This window comes from Malaclemys terrapin, chromosome 2 (genome assembly GCF_027887155.1).
Source record: "Malaclemys terrapin pileata isolate rMalTer1 chromosome 2, rMalTer1.hap1, whole genome shotgun sequence".
In the NCBI taxonomy this organism is placed as follows: domain Eukaryota; kingdom Metazoa; phylum Chordata; order Testudines; family Emydidae; genus Malaclemys; species Malaclemys terrapin.
This window is the reverse complement of record NC_071506.1, coordinates 169,230,123-169,251,861: the sequence shown is the minus strand read 5'-3', so window position 1 is coordinate 169,251,861 and position 21,739 is coordinate 169,230,123. Positions and strand designations below refer to the sequence as shown.

Here is a 21,739-nt window from a genome sequence, read left to right as displayed (position 1 = left end):
GAGTAATATTTTTTTATTGGACCAACTTCTGTTGGTGAGAGAGACAAGCTTTTGAGCTACACAGAGCTTTTCTTCAGGTCTGGGAAAGGTACTAAGAGTGTCACAACTAACTACAAGATCGAATAGATAATTTAGCACAGCGGTTCTCAGCCAGGGGTACATGTACCTCTGGGGGCACGCAGAGGTCTTCCCAGGGGTACATCAACTCATCTAGATATTTGCCTAGTTTTACAACAGGCTACGTAAAAAGCACTAGCGAAGTCAGTACAGACTAAAATTTCACACAGACAATATACTCTATATACTATACACTGAAATGTCAGTACAATATTTATATTACAATTGATTTATTTTATAATTATATGGTAAAAATGAGAAAGTCGGCAATTTTTCAGTAATAGTGTGCTATGACACTTTTGTATTTTTATGTCTGATTTTGTAAGCAACTGGTTTTTAAGTGAGGTGAAACCTGGGGGTGGTACGCAAGGAAAATCAGACTCCTGAAAGGGGTACAGTCATCTGTAAAGGTTGAGAGCCATTGGGTTTAGCATAAGTAGCTAGCACATATTCTAAGGGAATATTCAAGGTGAACTGGCCTGTTAACATCCCTGTTAGTCATAGAACAAAAAGGGGGGTTAGTGGGTTTGAACCCTGCAGTTTATAATGTAAAATATTAAAACAGCAGTGGCCCAAATTCATCTTGGGTACGTTGCCAGGGAAGTCAATGAAGTTGCATGAGGGATAAATTTATGCCATTGTATTTACTGAGTGAAACTGTTGTGGCATACAATACATTTGTCAAAGTTATCCTTGGGAATAAGCATTTGGAGTTTTTAAATATCCTTTATGTGTTTTTCAGGTGTATGCACAAGAGCAGGAAAGGATGATGAATTATTGACAACCATGGTATGTTACAGTGCTGTCAATGTGCTTAACACTGAATAGAACGTCATGCAACTCCCACTCAATCATATTTACAATCCAAATTAGACAGGCAGCACAGTTCACTCATATTATCATACAAATGATACAGTGTCCCCATTAGTAAAAGAAATAGCATTTGCTGATGATCACCCGACAGTTGAATCCAAACTGCTGTATTTTTTCTCTTTAGTGAGAACAGGAAATAACTGCAATATTGCAGGTGGTATGGATTGGTAACTCTTGGTAAATATTGACTTTTATAGCAAGTACCATCCATTGGTTGATGGATGGACTTCTGATGGTCAATAATAACTTAAAAAGAGATCACTTGGTTAGTTGGTTTATTGCTGAAAAGCCACATGAAGTATTGTGTTTTAAGGAAGAATTTGAATGTGTAAGAGAGATGTCTTGGCAAAGAAATGTAGGGGATGTAACTCAGACTTATTTCACAACCATTTACATAAATGAATATGTTCTGTTAGATAAAAAGGTAAACTATAGTAAAATTCATGATGAATATGCATTTTCAGCAATTTTTAACCTATCTCAAAACCTTCACTTTTTGGAGAAAGTTACAAAAAAGGTATAATATAGATTCCTCCTCTCCTTTGTTATACTCCAGTTTCAGATTCTGTTATAATCTAGAGACTGCATTATCTTCAGTTGATAACCTCCTCTTGGCAATTGTAAAAGGTCAAAATACCCATGTTGATTTCATTAGATCTTAGAGAATTATTTATTTGATATGAGGGACAATGTGTTGTTGACTGAGGGAACTGGGGTAGAAAAGAACTTCAGTTTTTCTTCTTATTCTTTTCCAGGAGAACCCAAAGGGACAGAGTAAGCAATTGTTCATTCTTTCCCAGGGTCTCATCTGGGAACCTACAGAGTTTTTATTTTGTCACTCCTCCTGTTTATCATTTGGAAGTGACTAATTAACACTCCTGTTGACTTCACTGGGAGCCAGGATTAGGCCCAAAGGAAGGAATGAAATAGATTTATACTTAACAGGGCAACTTGCACCATTTAAGGGAGCCAAGTTCAGTATATTACATACACAGGGTTTATGATCACAGCTTTAATGGTCATTTGCATTGCTTCTGTTTGTTATTCTGTATTGTATATCTTCAAATATGTTTATGTCTTGATTAAATTGTTCTTTTGCCTGTTTAAAATACCCTTACTCCCCCACCATCCTTTTATTCTGACAGTGTATATTAAAAGTCTTCAATTCTCTACATAGCTTCATTTCCTATTTTAAATGCATATAATTAGAGTCAAATAAATCTTTCTAAAAAGAGGTAATTTCTTTTTCTTCTCAGTTAAGAAGTGGTGCTCCATTTACTAGGCTACCTAGTGATAAACTGAAAGCAGTTATTCCTCCTTTCTTACCTCCTTCAAGTTTTGAGCTGTGGAATTCTGACCGAACACGAATGAACAAAGATGGCAAGACTGAACAGATGAGGACTGCCTTGCCACAGCGCGGGATCAAACATGATTTTAACAGCAGTGCAAACTCTGACATAGTAAGTGAATGCATTGTACAACAAAATATTGTATATTGTTACCTCCAGGAAATTTTGGTTGATAAGACACATAGTTTGATAGCTGTCCCTCAGACTGATGGTCCTCTTGGATTCTTACAACATGTAGCTGTGAGAAGAACTTGTAGAATCATGTATTTTCCATTGCAAGTTTTTTTTAAATTTCCATATCTTTAGAATGGTTTGTCCCTGTAAACTCAGCTACTCTGGAAGAATATACTTCCCTAAGGGTACATCTACACTACAGCGGGGAGTCGATTTAAGATACGCAAATTCAGCTACGTGAATAGTGTAGCTGAATTCGACGTATTGCAGCCGACTTACTCCGTTGTGAGGACGGCGGCAAAATCGACTTCTGCCGCTTTTTGTCGGCGGCGCTTACTACCACCTCCGCTGGTGGAGTTAGAGCGCCGATTCGGGGATCGATTGTCGCGTCCCGACGGGACGCGATAAATCGATCCCCGAGAGGTCGATTTCTACCCGCCGATTCAGGCGGGTAGTATAGACCAGACCTAAGAAGAGAAGCATAAGTAGAGTAAGAGCTTGCATGCCACACTTTTCCTTGAATACAATAAGCTCCAGCACTAAGATGTATGAGGGTCTGGGTTCATTCCCCAGCATCTCTACCAATGCGGGAGGGATAGCTCAGTGGTTTGAGCATTGGCCTGCTAAACCCAGGGTTGTGAGTTCAATCCTTGAGGGGGCCATTTAGGGATCGGGGGCAAAAATCTGTCTGGGGATTGGTCTTGCTTTGAGCAGGGGGTTGGACTACATGACCTCCTGAGGTCCCTTCCAATCCTGATATTCTATGATGGGTTTGTCACAAATTGCTGAGGTGATCATAGATTCTAAGTGAGATGGTTTAGTCCTCAAAGTAAGCCTCCTGGGGGGAGCAGGGGTACTTTGAGTTGGAAGTGAGTTCAAGAAGGAAAGAGGGGGGGAAAAACAACTGAACTGAAAGAAAACAAATCAGTTACCTGTAAGTCAGACATCATAAAGATGACAGCAGCATGAGTGGATAATCTGTGGAGAGAGCAAAGCAGAAGAAGGCCAAGTATGGAGTCGGGGAGGCATTCACTCAAGGGCTAGAGGAGTGGAGAAGGACACACCAAACCAGAGACTGAAGGAGCAATCAGACAGGTAGGAGAACCACCATAAGAGGACATAACTGCAAAAGCCACTGGAAGATGGAATTTCAAGGAGTGGATGTTGATGTAAAAGAGTTCAAGGAGGATGTGGATGGAGTTAAAATAAAATAAATAAATTAATGGAGATATCCTATTTCCTAGAACTGGAAAGGTCATTGAGACCAGCCCCCTGCCTTCACTAGCAGGAACAAGTACTGATTTTGCCCTAGATCCCTAAGTAGCCCCCTCAAGGATTGAACTCACATCCCTGGGTTTAGCAGGCCAATGCTCAAACCACTGAGCTATCCCTCCCCCCAAAAGCTCTACACTCTTTCCACACTGGGAATTGAACCCGGGCCACCTGGGTGAAAACCAGAGGCTTTAGGATTTGGCCAGAAAATCATTAGAGCCTTTAGTGAGAACACTTGCTGTGGAATGAAAAAAGGTTGAAGTGGGATTAAAGAGGGTTGAGAATGGAGTCGGAAGAGAGCAGTAGTTGTAGTTTAGTTAGTATGGAGGGGCAAGGGGATGGGAGAGAAGCAGGTAGTGAGCCCAAGCGTGTTTTTATAAGATGGGGGAAACTAGAGCAGGACTTCGTATTAGATAAATTTTACATGTGATTTTATGTACCGATTGTGAGCCTTTGTATTGCTCATGTTATACTGATGACATTTTTATTCAAAAATCAGAGGAAGAGGACTATTTTTATATTATTACTTTATTCCTTGTTGAATTAGGATTTTGTAATGTTCAAGAAAATAATCATATTCATTTCTGATTTTGATCCTCAGAGAAAGTCTATCCTTTATGGTAAGTAAAATTGTGTTTAAAGCTTTATCTGCCATTTCTTCAAGAAAGAAATGAAAAAAGGTGTATATATTTCTTGCTCTTTTAGACATCTGTTACCAAAGGTACTAGACCGGTCAAATTGCCAACCTTTGCAAGAAGACCTGCTTCTCCCTCAAATTCAAGCAACTTCAACCACTCGCCACACTCTTCTGGTGGATCCAACAACATCACTGGAATTAACAGACATGGTGGAGAACTCCATAATAGATCAGGTGGATATATTTTTTTAAATTTCATATATAAAAATCATTAAGACAGATTCAGCTAGGTAATCTAAATTTACAGGTAAGGTAGAAATTACACAAGTGCTTGCAAAATTGCCATTAACTTTGTTGGAACAGGAACCACAGACAGTCACAGTAGGGGACTAAGAGCCCAGTCATGCATTTGGAACCACAGAAGCTGACCCTGCATCTGAGGAACCTCAGTGACTTTAATTGGGGTACATCCATACAGCTTAGATTGCAGGAGTGGGTATGCTGTCCTAAAGGACGTGTTTCTACCTTAATATTTCTTTCATGAATTTTAGTCTTTTTTTCACCTATCACTTCTTTCTGGTTGAATTTTTTTTAATTAAAAGAAACAAAAATCAAATCACCAGCATTCATGCCATGCCTATCCAAAAGAAGACATTCCAGGCATAAAACCTGTTAAAAATACATGTCTGCTTTATCCCATTTTCGTATATATTATGGCAGAGACTTTCATAGCAAGATCGCATAACATTGGATAATGTAAGCTACTGAAATTGAAGAATATTTATTGTGTAAGTATGGGTTAAGTCTATGGAGGAACATACATATTTCATAAAGCAATTGTGGTAATTTTAACATGCCAGAAAAGATTTTGACTTCAAAACCTGTTGTAGCAGTTTAACATGTGACAGGTTCCCAAAACACAGAACAAAAGATCATATCACTGAGAAATGTATTTGATACACATCACTGGAAAGGATCTAAAGATTAAACCCATTTTCTAAATATAAAGAAATATATTTGTAATATTTTGACACAGAACAGAGGTTACTGGCACCTGTCAGTCCTCCCAAGGGCATGAACCTGTCTGGAGCCACTTGAGGATTCTTTACTGATTATCTCAAAAAGAGCTACATTAACTAGCAAGTATCACTAGGTGAAATTCTTTGGCCACTGTTATGCAGGAGGTCAGACTGGATGATCGCAATACTGCTTTCTCCTCTTGAAATCCATAAAATTAATACTCCTTTTGTCTGCCATTTTCCTCCCCAGTTCAATGGGGTTATATTATTGCAGCTGTAGACTGGGGTTTTTTTCCATATATTTTCATCTTGAATGTAAAAGGTGTTTTTCACCAAGAGGGAATTGCTAGGGATTTCAGATCCAGGGTGGATAGAAACACCCCTTTCATTCTACACATAGATGAGAAACCATTTCAGCTCATGGTGGAAAAGAGCTGAATAATCCTTCTCCATTGCATCAAGCATTAGCCACCCCAGGTCCTCATGAACTGTTGCTGGTTCAGATAAAGTCTAGCCTTACTAGGGGGATGCTATGATTTTTGCATTCAACAACAGATGGTCACTGGAGATTTTGGACTGTTTTAGAGTTTTCCCCTCATCTACCAAATATATTTTATTATTTGTACTAGGGTACTACCTAGAGGCCCCAATCAGGATTGGGGACCCCATTAAGCTAGGTAGTGCACACAAATTAAAAGATGGTCACTGCCCCAAAGAGTTTACAGTGTAAACCCCCAACCGTGGGAAGAAAGATACCCTCTGTAACTCTGCAATGTTACTGCCGCTGCCCAAATTCTTCTGACAGCAGCATCTACTCCCCATATTTTATTATAACCTGAGAATTAGATGGGCTTCTCCCTATGCTGTACCTCTTCCCACCCAATCTGCTGAGCCAGAAAACTAATGCATGGATGGAAGTCTAGCAGCCCTACTCCAGTAGATCTCTGTTCAGTTGATTTAATAGGATGCATCGCCTCACAAACGTGGCCCCCATATACCTACCTGGACGCCACCAACAGGATCCCCAAGGGGCTGGCCTATAAAGGGTCTCCCACCTTGGGGAAGAGAAGACCAGGAGCAGCAGAGTGTTAGAAACAACATGGATGTGTTTCAGAAGCCCAGCGACCTGGTGGGTTCATCAGAAACATCTGAGTGGTTTTCCTGTCTGCAGGCAGTGCCCCTCAGTAGGATTTGAGGAAATACTTGCAACTAAAAATGTGTTTCTGTCATCATCTCAATTATTTTGCTTACATGCATCTCTTTTCTCCTCACTTCATTTGTATCTTTTCATATTAAGAAATTCTTCAGGTTCAATTCTGGTTCTGTTAAAACCAGTGAAAATGTTGTCACTAATTTTCATAGATCCAGAGTTTCACCCTATGTCTTCATAGGGCCCCTCACACGGTAAGACCCTGTTACAGGGAAAGCCGGTCCTTTAAGGAGAATTTAGGCCCATCTCTCACCAGTGCCTAATTTTGTGCTGAATCATGGGACTTCAAGTCCAGGGAGCATTAACTGAAAGTGAGCAAGCCCCTGGGAAGGAAGAAGCATCCTATCAAGAGCTTCATGCTGTCAGTAGGGGGAGAGATTCAAGAAGAGTAGCAGCTGATTAGGGAAACTCTCCAGGATCTGGTGTATATATCAAGGCTGACACAATTCCCTGTGAAGGAGACAGAAACAAAACCTGTGAGAGGCTTGGCTGAAGAGACCTGAGCAAGAACTGGCCAGAGACAGGCATTGTAAGGGACAGGACGATAATGGAGAACGGCAGTCTTGGGTTTGGAGCAGATTGCTGCTCATGGTGTAGGGGCCTGTAGTAAATGGAGGGCACAAGACACCTCCTAGAAAGGTCATGTGCAAGCTCCTGCATTGAGGAGAAAAAGGACTGTTAAGCCTGAAGTATTGCAAAGTCTGACTGATCCCTGCAATGGAGATTATTGTCAGCTCTTGATAGAAGGGGAGAAGGAGGTCCCCTGTGTCAAAGGGTGAAGGACTACATAGCTGGCGAGGGGGAAAGGACTGCTGAAGCCTAAAACACCTATTTTTGTGTGTTTGGACTTATTTACCCTGGAAGGAGAGAATTTTTACTTTGACTGTTGGGCCAGAGAACCAGATCATCTTATTAATCCAGGAAGACAGTCTCCAGTGGGGGAAATGAGGCAGCAGGCACACACCTGACACCAGAGAGAGAAACACAACCCCAGTATGCCCCAGTTCTGACTGGGACCTTTTGGCACTACAAGTAATAGTAAGACCAGCATGACTACTAGTGTGTCACTAAACACTTCAGCCTTGCTCTTCTCAACCCAGGCAGCATTTTCAAAGATGGTTATAATGCTTGACACCCTTTGTCCAGAGGGCAAACCCATCTCTGTTAGCAGTGCATAAACCTGGAATTAGTACCTGGATCCTGTGAAATGTATAATTAGAAAAAAGTTTGAGTTTGGATAAAAATAATCGAAAAATGTTAAATTTCATTGGTCAGGCATCCCCCTCTTCTCCTGTCCTGCTGGAATTACAAAACAGCTAGCGAAACCTGGAGACAAAGAGTAATGGAAGGATACACATAGGCTGACCCCCCACATCCAGCCTTTTAGTCTTTTCTTTGCCGCTTTCTTGGAAGCCTGGAGAGCAGCCCTCAGCCTTCTGTTTCCAGCGCTTTAGATAGTCTTTGCTGGCTTTATCTTTCCCCTCATTTGTCAGCCTTTCAAGTATTTTCCCTCTCCTGGTGTCTGTTCACTTGCACTGTGGCAAAACAGGCAACTGCCACTGTCTTGATACTTCCCAAAGGTGGTGGCTGCCTCCCCATATGTTTTGCTTCTGCTACACCTGATACGCTAAGGGCTACTGCAGGATTTGGGGACCAGTAGATTAATAAGTGGACAGGTGAACAGTTTCAGATAATAACGCTTACCATTTATATTGTGCTTCATGCATTCAAAGCACTGTACAGAGATTAATAGATAAATGAGGTGGTGGGTAAGTATTATTGTCCTCATTTTACAAATGGGGAAACTGAGACAGAAGGTTGAAGTTAATTGCCCAAGGCCACTCAGTGAATCAGTAGCAGAGCCAAGATTAGAATTTAGGAACATCTGTACTCATTTATCAAGTCTATGCTGCCTTCAAAGTATCTGCAACTCTCTTTCCCACTCCCCGGCAACGGTGGGAAATTCTTGCACTGAGACCAGGGATTTAGTGGATTTTCCCATTCTTGCTTGTTTGCTTCTACTTTCCTGCCCCCCACAGGCCAATCCAAGAAAGACATGAGGTCTTCCTGGGAGCCTAACTCTTCCTCCTGAAGAAACAGTAACTCCTACAAGGACTACCAGCACTGCTGTGGAGAGATTTTTGTTCATGCACTGAGGTTTTTTGGAGGGTGTAGGGTGGCAGAGGAGTTGGGCTAGGGACTAATCTATTTTTTTTAAATGATATCAATTTATTTAATATGTTGCTTGTTTGGACCTAACTTTTTTTTTTTTTTTTTTAATTTATGGTTCCTCCTCAGGTGGCAGTGCAGATAGTGTTTTGTCTCAAATTGCTGCTCAAAGGAAAAAAGCAGCAGGCTTACCTGAACAGAAACCCAGCCAGCAATATAGCTCAATCCACACAGCTGCTTCATCCACGCTTCCTGAACTGCAGCAGTACACTCAGATAGCTGGCAATGGACATATTGCAAAGGTATATATATGAGTTTTAAGCTTTCCTGTTGCTAAAATAGCTAACACTTAACAAAGCAGTGAATGAAACATGCCTTAGTCATGTGTGGTAGGAAACACAATTACACAACATATAATGGACTAAAATGTGTGAATGTCCAACACGCTGGTAGAAACATGTCAGTTCCACCAAACTTTCCCTTAGTAACAAATCTGTGCAAAGGCAGGCAAAAATAAAGGGAAGTTTTTATTTATTTTCTGCTTGGTTCATTTTAAATAAATGTAATCACAGCCCAGACTTTAATACATTTCCTGAAAATAACCGTCAGCCTGACATGTGCCTGCTTAGCATGCAAAGCCACCTAAATCTGACTCTGCTGAGCAACTAATTCTTTGGAACGAAGTTTTAAAGTTTTCACAATCAGACTTGAATATGCACGAAAGGGGGTTAGGAGGCAGCATTTTCCTGGAAATTTAAAAATAAATAAATAGCAATGTTGGCATCCTTTCTCTGTAACAAAGACAGTAACACAAGATGGGATATGCAGCTGCAGTGAAGTATATGGGGAGGAGGGATAGCACAGTGGTTTGAGCATTGGCCTGCTAAACCCAGGGTTGTGAGTTCAATCCTTGAGGGGGCCACCCAGGGAACTGGGGCAAAATCAGTACTTGGTCCTGCTAGTGAAGGCAGGGGGCTGGACTCAATGACTTTTCAAGGTCCCTTCCAGTTCTAGGAGATATATCCTATCTCAATTAATTAATTAATATGCCCTTTCCAAGAATTAAGGCTCCAATTTGGCAAAATACTTAAGCATATGCTTAACTTTAATTTTGAAGCCAGTGGGACTTAAAAACATGTGTGAGTGCTCTCCTGAACTGAAGCCAGAGAAAAAAGCTGGTGTAATAAGCAAGAGATAACCCAAACATTTTTCTGGGGAAGCAGAGTGATATAATTTTAAGCTTTAGCTTCATGAAGAAATTTATTTGTAAACACTTGGAAAATGACCAGCTGAAGCTCAAGGTTCATAAACAGCTAATTGTGGCAGACAATTCTGATGATCTTTTGCAATACTATCACAAGTCAGAGCCCCAATTCAGCAAGCTACTTAAGCACATACCAAAATTTAAACACATCGGTGGGACTGCTGATATACCTTACTGAATAGGGGCCTTGGTGAAAAGAGGGAATTCAGATTAAACCCTATTATGTCCGGTGATCTTGTTATAATTGTTTCACATTGCTTTTACTTTAGTGACTTCAAGACAGTTTTTCTTAATTTACACCAGTCTGTGATCAGGATCAGGCCCAGTATTCAGATTTTGGTAAAGTTTTTGATGTGGTCCTGCCTGAGAATCTAATTGAAAAATTAGAATTTTTTTTGCAATAAATACTGGGGAATGGATACAAATTGACTGATATACCATTCGCGCAGAGAGAGAGAGAGAGAATATGTACGTCCTTTTGCAGGGATTACTTTAGCATTCAGTATTGTATTAATATTATTATAATTGATCTAGAGGAAGGTTTCTCAACTTCTCCTCTGCTACCCCCAAACCACTAATTTTTTTCTTCTGTGATTGTATAAATGAGAATCTTTTATGCCGTTTCATCTAAAAAGGCCAAAAAAACTGTAATAGGAACAGGACTGCATTTGTGATTTGTGTAACTGGAATAATATCTGTAACATTGTTTGGCAATCATATGTCTCATAGTTCTCTGAGAGTGTGTCAATGAGGATCCCAATGTAGGTGTACATGTGGCTCACGCACAAGTCCATGGAATAGCAGTGTCCATCGAAGCCATGCATGCGCCCTGTGCCTCCTTGTGCTTTTGTGCAAGGGCATAAAGGATGGAGCTGCCACAACCTTCCCTCAGTTCCCTCTTAGTAGCAAGCAAGGAATCCTGTGAGTGTCTGACCCACTACCCTGTTCAGAGCTTTATAACCTTTGTTTTATTCTCAAATCTACCATGAGAAGAACACTGTCCTCCCCCTTAATCTATACTTAGGGTCCTACCAAATTCATGGCTGTGAAAAACGTGTCACGGACTGTGAAATCTAGTCTCTGCCGTGAAATCTGGTCTTTTGGGTACTTTTACCCTATACTATTCAGATTTCATTGGGGGAGATAAGCGTTTCTCAAACTGGGGGTTGCGACCCCAAAGGAGGTTGTGGGGGGAGGAGGGGATTGCAAGTTTACTGTACGGGAGTCGCCATATTGCCACCATTACTTCTGCACTGCCTTCAGATCTGGGTGGCCAGAGAACAGCAGCTGCTGGCCAGGCACCCAGCTCTGAAGGCAGTGCCCCGCCAGAAGCAGTGAAGAAGTAAGGGTGGCAATACCATACCATGCCACCCTTCTTTGCCACTACCTTCACAGCTGGGTGGCTGGAGAGTGACTGCTGCTGGCAGCCAATGGCCCAGCTCTGAAGGCAGCAGCACAGAAGTAAGGATGGCAATACTATACCATGCTATCCTTACTTCTGCGCTGCTGCTGGCAATGGTGCTGCCTTCAGAGCTGGGCTCCTGGCCAGCAGCCCACTGCTCTCCAGTGGCCCAGCTCTGAAGGCAGCGCCACCACCAGCTGTAAGGGTGGCAGTACTACGACCCCTCTACAATAACCTTGTGACCTTCCCACAACCTTATTTTGGGTTAGGACCCCCTACAGTTACAACAGTGAAATTTTAGATTTAAATATATAAAATCATGAAATTTACTATTTTTTAAAATCCTATGATCATGAAATTGACCAAAATTGTGAATTTGGTAGGGCCCTATCTATATTTCACTGCTATTGGCATTAAAAAATAAATCTAAATTAATCCAACTACCTCCTTGTCCAGTGGGGTGAGGCATTTTGCACCAACCACCTTCTGGACTCTAAACTGTTTGGATTCAAACCTTGTCCATCCTACTATGGCCTCATCCCCCAGACTGGTGGACACTCTTGATGCCTCTTAAGCCTGGCACTGATGCTTGGTTTGCTGGTCTGTCTCCTTGAGGACCCGTAAGTCAAGGGACGTTGGATTTCTCCAAAAGTTATAGCTTGAGACAAAGAGGGTCCCTTTGGATCCGGAGGCAGTAACTGCAAAGCCAGAACTGAGGAAGTCACTTGGTGCCCCCTCAAGCAGGCACCATGCTCTGGGATCCCGTAGTGAGAAGAAGACATCCAAGAAGGTGCTGAGAACACTGTCACTGGCTACCCCTGCCAATGGCCTCAATTCCACCAACCTTCATACCAGCAATCTCAACACTGGCAACCTTGGCATCAACCCTGGTACCAGTGGATCCAGCACCTAAGCTCCCCACATAAGAACATAAGAAAGGCCGTACCGGGTCAGACCAAAGGTCCATCTAGCCCAGTATCCTGTCTACCGACAGTGGCCAATGCCAGGTGCCCCAGAGGGAGTGAACCTAACAGGCAATGATCAAGTGATCTCTCTCCTGCCATCCATCTCCATCCTCTGACAGACAGAGGCTAGGGACACCATTCCTTACCCGTCCTGGCTAATAGCCATTAATGGACTTAACCACCATGAATTTATCCAGTTCTCTTTTAAACTCTGTTATAGTCCTAGCCTTCACAACCTTCTCAGGTAAGGAGTTCCACAAGTTGACTGTGCGCTGCGTGAAGAAGAACTTCCTTGTATTTGTTTTAAACCTGCTGCCTATTAATTTCATTTGATGACCCCTACTTCTTGTATTTTGGGAATAAGTAAATAACTTTTCCTTATCCACTTTCTCCACATCACTCATGATTTTATATACCTCTATCATATCCCCCCTTAGTCTCCTCTTTTCCAAGCTGAAGAGTCCTAGCCTCTTTAATCTCTCCTCATATGGGACCCGTTCCAAACCCTTAATCATTTTAGTTGCCCTTTTCTGAACCTTTTCTAGTGCCAGTATATCTTTTTTGAGATGAGGAGACCACATCTGTACGCAGTATTCGAGATGAGGGCGTACCATTGATTTATATAAGTGCAATAATATATTCTCAGTCTTATTCTCTATCCCCTTTTTAATGATTCCTAACATCCTGTTTGCTTTTTTGACCACCTCTGCACACTGCGTGGACATTTTCAGAGAATTATCCACGATGACTCCAAGATCTTTTTCCTGACTTGTTGTAGCTAAATTAGCCCCCATCATATTGTATGTATAGTTGGGGTTATTTTTTCCAATGTGCATTACTTTACATTTATTCACATTAAATTTCATTTGCCATTTTGTTGCCCAATCAGTTAGTTTTGTGAGATCTTTTTGAAGTTCTTCACAGTCTGCTTTGGTCTTAACTATCTTGAGCAGTTTAGTATCATCTGCAAGCATTGCCACCTCACTGTTTACCCCTTTCTCCAGATCATATATGAATAAGTTGAATAGGATCGGTCCGAGGACTGACCCTTGGGGAACACCACTAGTTACCCCTCTCCATTCTGAGAATTTACCATTTATTCCTACCCTTTGTTCCCTCTCTTTTAACCAGTTCTCAATCCATGAAAGGACCTTCCCTTTTATCCCATGGCAGCTTAATTTACATAAGAGCCTTTGGTGAGGGACCTTGTCAAAGGCTTTCTGGAAATCTAAGTACACTATGTCCACTGGATCCCCCTTGTCCACATGTTTGTTGACCCCTTCAAAGAATTCTAATAGATTAGTAACATACGATTTCCCTTTACAGAAACCATGTTGACTATTGCTCAACAATTTATGTTTTTCTATGTGTCGGACAATTTTATTCTTAACTATTGTTTCGACTAATTTGCCCGGTACAGACGTTAGACTTACCGGTCTGTAATTGCCGGGATCACTGCTAGAGCCCTTTTTAAATATTGGCGTTACATTAGCTAACTTCCAGTCATTGGGTACGGAAGCCGATTTAAAGGACAGGTTACAAACCTTAGTTAACAGTTCCGCAACTTCACATTTGAGTTCTTTCAGAACTCTTGGGTGAATGCCATCTGGTCCCGGTGACTTGTTAATGTTAAGTTTATCAATTAATTCCAAAACCTCCTCTCGTGACACTTCAATCCGTGACAGTTCCTCAGATTTGTCACCTACAAAAGCCAGCTCAGGTTTGGGAATCTCCCTAACATCCTCAGCCGTGAAGGCTGAAGCAAAGAATCCATTTAGTTTCTCCGCAATGACTTTATCGTCTTTAAGCGCTCCTTTTGTATCTCAATCATCCAGGGGCCCTACTGGTTGTTTAGCAGGCTTCCTGCTTCTGATGTACTTAAAAAACATTTTGTTATTACCTTTGGAGTTTTTGGCTAGCCGTTCTTCAAACTCCTCTTTGGCTTTTCTTATTACATTCTTCCACTTAATTTGGCAGCGTTTATGCTCCTTTCTATTTGTGTCACTAAGATTTGACTTCCACTTTTTAAAGGAAGTCTTTTTATTTCTCACTGCTTCTTTTACATGGTTGTTAAGCCACGGTGGCTCTCTTTTAGTTCTTTTACCGTGTTTCTTAATTTGGGGTATACATTGAAGTTGGGCCTCTATTATGGTGTCTTTAAAAAGCGCCCATGCAGCTTGCAGGGATTTCACTTCAGTCACTGTACCTTTTAACTTCTGTTTAACTAACCCCCTCATTTTGCATAGTTCCCCCTTTTGAAATTAAATGCCAGTGTTGGGCTGTTGAGATGGTCTTCCCACCACAGGGATGTTGAACGCTATTGTATTATGGTCACTATTTCCAAGCAGTCCTGCTATAGTTACCTCTTGGACCAGCTCCTGCGCTCCACTCAGGACTAAATCTAGAGTTGCCTCTCCCCTTGTGGGTTCCCGTACCAGCTGCTCCATGAAGCAGTCATTTAAAGTATCAAGAAATTTTATCTCTGCATTTCGTCCTGAAGTGAAATGTTCCCAATCAATATGGGGATAATTGAAATCCCCCACTATTATTGAGTTCTTAATTTTGATAGCCTCTCTAATTTCCCTTAGCATTTCATCATCACTATCACCGTCCTGGTCAGGTGGTCAATAATAGATCCCTAATGTTATATTCTTATTAGAGCATGAAATTTCTATCCATAGAGATTCTATGGAACATGCGGATTCGCTTAAGATTTTTACTTCATTTGACTGTACATTTTCTTTCACATATAGTGCCACTCCCCCCCCGGCACGACCTGTTCTGTCCTTCCGATATATTTTGTACTCCGGAATGATTGTGTCCCATTGATTACTCTCAGTCCACCAGGTTTCTGTGATGCCTATTATATCAATATCCTCCTTTATCACAAGGCACTCTAGTTCACCCATCTTATTATTTAGACTTCTAGCATTTGTGTACAAGCACTTTAAAAACTTGTCACTGTTTATTTGTCTGCCCTTTTCTGATGTATCAGATTCTTTTTTATGTGAATGTTTATCATCTGATCTGGCCCCTACTTTATCCTCTTCCATCCTCTGCTCCTGACTATAACCTGGAGATTCTCTATCATTAGACTCTCCCCTAAGAGAAGTCTCTGTCTGAGCCACATGCTCCTCTGCAGCAGTCGGCTTTCCCCCATCTCCTAGTTTAAAAACCGCTCTACAACCTTTTTAATGTTTAGTGCCAGCAGTCTAGTTCCACTTTGGTTTAGGTGGAGCCCATCCTTCCTGTATAGGCTCTCCCCATTCCAGAAGTTTCCCCAGTTCCTAATGAATGTAAACCTCTCCTCTCTACACCATTGTCTCATCCACGCATTGAGACTCTGAAGCTCTGCCTGCCTACCTGTGTGTGGAACTGGGAGCATTTCTGAGAATGCCACCATAGAGGTCCTGGATTTCAGTCTCTTCCCTAGCAGCCTAAATTTGGCCTCCAGGACATCTCTCCTACCTTTCCCTATGTCATTGGTACCTACATGTACCACGACCACCGGCTCCTTCCCAGCACTACACATAAGTCTGTCTAGATGCCTCGAGAGATCCGCAACCTTTGCACCAGGCAGGCAAGTCACCATACGGTTCTCCTGGTCATCACAAACCTAGCTATCTACGTTTCTAGTGATCGAATCTCCCAATACTAATACCTGCCTTTTCCTAGCAACTGGACTTCCCTCCCCCGGAGAGGTAACCTCAGTGCGAGAGGCAACCCCAGCACCGTCTGGAAGGAGGGTCCCAACTATGGGAAGGTTTCCCTCTGCTCCCGTTGACTGCTCTGATTCCCTGGGCCTTTCATCCTCCTCAACAGCGCAGGGGCTGTCAGACCGGAGGTGGGACAATTCTACAGTGTCCCGGAAAGCCTCATCAACATACCTCTCTGCCTCCCTTAGCTCCTCCAGTTCCGCCACCCTTGCCTCCAGAGTCCGTAAGTGGTCTCTGAGGGCCAGGAGCTCCTTGCACCGAATGCACACATACGCCACCCGCCCACGGGACAGGTAATCATACATGCTACACTCAGTGCAATAAACTGGATAGCCCCCACTCTGCAGCTGGGCTTCTGCCTGCATTTTCTCCTAGTTAATGAAGGGGTTGTTTAAAGCAAGAAGTTTTGAATGTAGTTTGGGCTATAGGTTTTAAGGGGAATAAAGGGTTTAAGATAGAACCGGCAAGGGACCCGCGCTCCCTTCCTAACTCCCTTGCAAAACTCCCTGTTAGCAGCCCCTGGTCGCAAAAGCTCCCTGGTCGCTTGTGCGCTGCTTTATAAAGCCCTGGCCTGGGTGAATGCCCCGCCCACTGATTAAGGCTCAGCCAATTACCAGAGGCTTCTAGCCTTCAGACCTTCCTTTGAAGCTCACAGCTTCCAACTGCCAGCCACAGCACACGGTCCTTCAAACAACCAACCAAACAAACAGACTGACAAACACAAGCTCAGCACACAGCAAGTAACCCCCAAACACAGACAAACACACAGTCACTTACCCCAAGGGTCCTATATTTGCTCCTCCTTCACCTGGAGAACTCTCTTGCGAAACTCCCTGTTAGCAGCCCCTGTTCGCAAAAGCTCAAGACAGATTTTTGCCCCAGATCCGTAAGCGGCCCCCTCAAGGATTGAACTCACAACCCTGGGTTTAGCAGACCAATGCTCAAACCACTGAGCTATCCCTCTCCACACTTCAGCCTGTATCACCCAAGAGACAAGCCAGTACATAATATAAAGATTGCTCCAAACATCAGGCTGGTTCTTCCTGAAGGAAGCATCCCAAACAAAACTACTCAAAGTATTTTACCACTCTCAGGGCAGGGGATGCAGGCCAGACCACAAGTGCTGTGCAGGAGTGATGACACTGAAGATGACATTGGGACCAGTGACCAAGTCAATCACAGCCTCAAGATTCATGACACTGGAGGAATCAACATCACCTCCCGAGGCCTGCTACACATTGAGACCCTGGTGACACAAACATCATCGGTACTGGGGCTGTACTTCCCACAACACCACCGTTTGAGGAGTTATATTCCTCATTCCCTTTGTCAAGATATTAATTTTTGCCAGCGTCAAATATGGAATCAGGAAGTGACCCCAGAAGGAGACCAGAGGTTAAGGCTCTGCCTCAAGCCAGATGTGAATGGCAGTAGACTGACCAACTGCAGCCGGACCAGTATCCATATAATATGCCACCCTGGCCATTTTGGTCTTACTGGGAATGATTGTCAGACATGTCCTGGAGGAGATCCCCTTTCCACCCTTCAAAAAAGTGAAGAAGTTCTCACTCACTAGTGGTATTGTTAATGAGGCCTCCTACACCAGAGTGAGTCTGGGATCAACCGTAACCAACAACAGAGGGACTACAGGAACCCTAAACCTTACACAAGGAGTCAGACAAGGCAGTGACACTGGTGTCCACTTCAGTGGCTGATGATTTCAGGGTATTCCATGATCCCCTGACCATAGAGACCCTGGGCATTGAAACCACAGTGATACAGGAAAAGTCCCACAAGCTCATTGACATCTTAAACTCTATGACACTGGTCAATATCACCCTTTCCCTCAGCAAGGGTATATTCAAGCTGGTGAAGGGACTTCGGCAGACTTTCTGCCACATCCAAACAGGTGGAAAAGAATATCAAATATCACAATAGGGCTTTGAATACTTCTATACACATCCATACCTGGGGTCCCTGGTGGTGTTGGCAGTGCAAGAGAAGTCCAGATCTAGAAAGGGCATTCTGAAGGACAAGGACACTAAGAAACTGGACTTCTTCGGACACAAGGCATACTCCTTGACCTCATTACAACTTCACATGGTGAACTATCAGGCTCTGTTTGAAAAGTATAACTTTCTCACATGGGTGGAAGTGACTCCCTTCCTATCCAAGTTCCCACAGGAGTATATAGGAGATTATATGAAGGAGATTATAAAAGAGGGCCAGAAGTTCATTAGAACAGCATTGCAAGTGGCTATGAATGCATCCAGTGCAGCTGCCAGATCAGTAGTCATGGCCATAACCATTATATGAGCTTGAAGTGTCTAGTATCCCCAAAGAGGTCCAATACACCATAGAGTATAGAGGGGATAGCGTTCTGGAGCTCTTCAGCAACCTTACTGATGAAGTGTGCCATTCACTTAAGGACTCAAGGGCCAAGCTAAGATCCCTTGGGATCTGTACCCCAGCCCCTACCACAAACCCCATAAATACCAGCCCCAACAGAGGCAGTGAACGCTGACCTACTCTCAAGAGTGACAGCATCCATCATTCCATCCCTTAAGGCTAAGGACTGGTTTGTGACTTATGACTTACAGGACATATACGTCCACGTAGACGTCCATCTGGCCCACAGGATGAACCTCAGAGTTACTGCCACCAGAGTCATTTGACTTTTCACAGGGACAAGATAAAACCACATTCTAGGTTTGTCTCCATGGTGGTCTTTGATTGAGATGGGATTCTGTACATTGATTTACCTGTTTTCTTCCTGAAACCTCACTGTACACTGGGAGAGAAGTTACACACTCTGGATGTTTTCAGAGCCTTACTCTATAGAATCATAGAATCATAGAATATCAGGGTTGGAAGGGACCTCAAAAGGTCATCTAGTCCAACCCCCTGCTCAAAGCAGGACCAATTCCCAACTAAATCATCCCAGCCAGGGCTTTGTCAAGCCAGGCCTTAAAAACCTCCAAGGAAGGAGACTTCACCACCTCCCTAGGTAACGCATTCCAGTGCTTCACCACCCTCCTAGAGAAATAGTGTTTCCTAATATCCAACCTGGACCTCCCCCACTGCAATTTGAGACCATTGCTCCTTGTTCTGTCATCTGGCACCACTGAGAACAGCCGAGCTCCATCCTCTTTGGAACCCCCCTTCAGGTAGTTGAAGGCTGCTATCAAATCCCCTCTCATTCTTCTCTTCTGGAGACTAAACAATCCCAGTTCCCTCAGCCTCTCCTCATAAGTCCTGTGCTCCAGACCCCTAATCATTTTTGTTGCCCTCCACTGGACTCTTTCCAATTTTTCCACATCCTTCTTGTAGTGTGGGGCCCAAAACTGGACACAGTATTCCAGATGAGGCCTCACCAATGTCGAATAAAGGGAAACAATCACGTTCCTTGATCTGCTGGCAATGCCCCTACTTATACAGCCCAAAATGCCGTTAGCCTTCTTGGCAACAAGAGCACACTGTTGACTCATATCCAGCTTCTCGTCCACTGTGACCCCTAGGTCCTTTTCTGCAGAACTGCTACCTAGCCATTCGGTCCCTAGTCTATTACATCAATGGGACCATGCTGTTCAGATGCTTCCCCGGTTACTTCTGGTGTAGCGAGGCATCTCCTTCACTCATCGTGCTCAGCATTTCCCCTCTGCCTATGGGGGGACCTGGTGTAAATCAGTCCCACTCCAGAAAGTTTTTATTCCTCATGGGGGTTGTTATTTTCTGATACTTACAAGTTGGGTCTCAGGGCAGGCCCAAGCAGTACTCTTCAGCCAAACAAAAAAACCAAATTCATAACACAAAAAGGGAATGCCTTTCCCTGCCTCCCTCTAGGCTGTTGCCCTGTTATACTGGCTTCTGGGTGCCAGTTGTTCCCCACACAGCAGTTAGCTTGGTTGCTGCTCTTACAGGGAGGAGAGCAGCCTTCCACCCAGGAGAAGCCTTTTCTCTCTGCTGCTACTACCCTTGCTGCAGCTTGTCTCTCCTCTTTCTCTCTCACAAGAAAGAGGGGATTTTAAATGTCACAGGCAGCCATTCATTGGACTCAGGTGTCCCTAGCTGACCTGAGCTATTCTCTTTCCAGTTCATAGGGAAAAGGGCCTTTACCATTCTATCACTGATACACCTGCCTTCCACCACTCTCTCCTAGCTGCCCGGCCTGACTTTGTCACACTGGGGATAGACGGCCATTCCATAAGTCAGACCATCTCATCACAAAGAATATCTGTGTTGATAATACAGAGCATCTCGCTTTGTTACCAGCTGGTTGGTCTAGACCTATTGAATGCGAAGGGTCACTCCACCAGAGCTCAATCAACATCCTCCACCTGCTTCTGAAATGTATTGCTATCTGAAATCTGCAAGGCAGTGATGTAGAGTAACCCACTGACCTTGTTGAACATTATGCATTGGACTTAGATGCTAGGTCATTTGCTAAGTTTGGGGGAGCAGTACTGACGTTACTATTTGACTAATGAAGCTGAAACTCCTCAGTCCCACCATCTGACAAGGATACTGCTTGCCAGCCATTTACAGTATGATCCTCACTGATTCACTGGAATAATAAAGAATGGTACTTTACCCTATAGTAACTGTAGTTCTTTGAGAGTTGTTGGAATTGTGGGATCCACAACTCTCCTCTTTTGAAGCCCTCAGCAAACATGGGCTTTGAATTGCAAGGAGGAAACTCAGGGAAGGTTGCGGCCGCGCCACCATATGTTCCCTCACATGGGAGAACGAGGAGAGAAAGACCCATGCGTGGCCCCAACTGACACTGCTTCTCAAAAGATTCCCCTGTTGCACACATTAAGTGCATTTGCCCCTACTGTCAGAGTCAATATCTTGAAGAACCTCAGCTACTTAGGGTAAGTAACCATTCTAGATTGGAAAAAAAGGCTCTGACAGTTTTACATATTATAAAAATGAAGTTAGTCTGTATCTGTCACAGAACCACTCATGGCCCAACTTGAGGGTCACAGCCCCAAACCTGAGAATGACTAGTCTAGGAGGTGTAGTGATTTTACGTTGATCAAATTTGCAGGCAGTATCAAACTAGAAGAGATTAGAAAAGACACGCAGAAAGGAAAGCAATTGAAGAATAACCTTCTCTAAGGATTAGAGAACTGGGCATAAATCACTGAGAATGTAATTAATTTAGATAAATGCAGACAATGCACTTGAAGAAAAAAAACTTCTGAAGAACAAAATAATAGATAATAGGATAGAATGACAGAGAGGGATTTGGGGATTCAATATGAGACAAAAAATTAGACATGGGCTTGCAGCTGCTGCTGCAAAAAAGCAAATATCGTATTAGACTGTGTAAGTCATCGGAGTTTGACATGCAGGACGAAGGAGGTAATAATATTAGTAATATTAATAAATAATAATACAACTTCCAAAGCACCAGGGAGCAAATTTGTCCCTGCATAAATTCCAAGATCTGCTGGCTGGCTCAGCTAGGGTGGCCTAAGAGCTTCATTAACTTGAAGCCCTATAGCAATGACCCATATGAACTTCTGCAAAGATACAGAATCGCTAGGATAAAAAAAAACACACCCAG

The 21,739-nt window shown here is 43.1% G+C and overlaps 1 protein-coding gene across 3 annotated transcripts in view; it reads left to right on the top strand.

Annotated features, from left to right (window-relative positions):
* ANKS6 (ankyrin repeat and sterile alpha motif domain containing 6) overlaps positions 1–21,739 on the top strand; it is an 84,482-nt gene that overhangs the window by 25,077 nt on the left and 37,666 nt on the right. For all 3 annotated transcript variants that reach the window (XM_054019769.1, XM_054019770.1, XM_054019768.1), the window contains exons 8-11: positions 860–906; positions 2,247–2,450; positions 4,491–4,656; positions 8,950–9,122. In XM_054019769.1, coding sequence (XP_053875744.1) covers positions 860–906; positions 2,247–2,450; positions 4,491–4,656; positions 8,950–9,122 — 590 coding nt within the window. The remainder of the gene's footprint in view (positions 1–859; positions 907–2,246; positions 2,451–4,490; positions 4,657–8,949; positions 9,123–21,739) is intronic.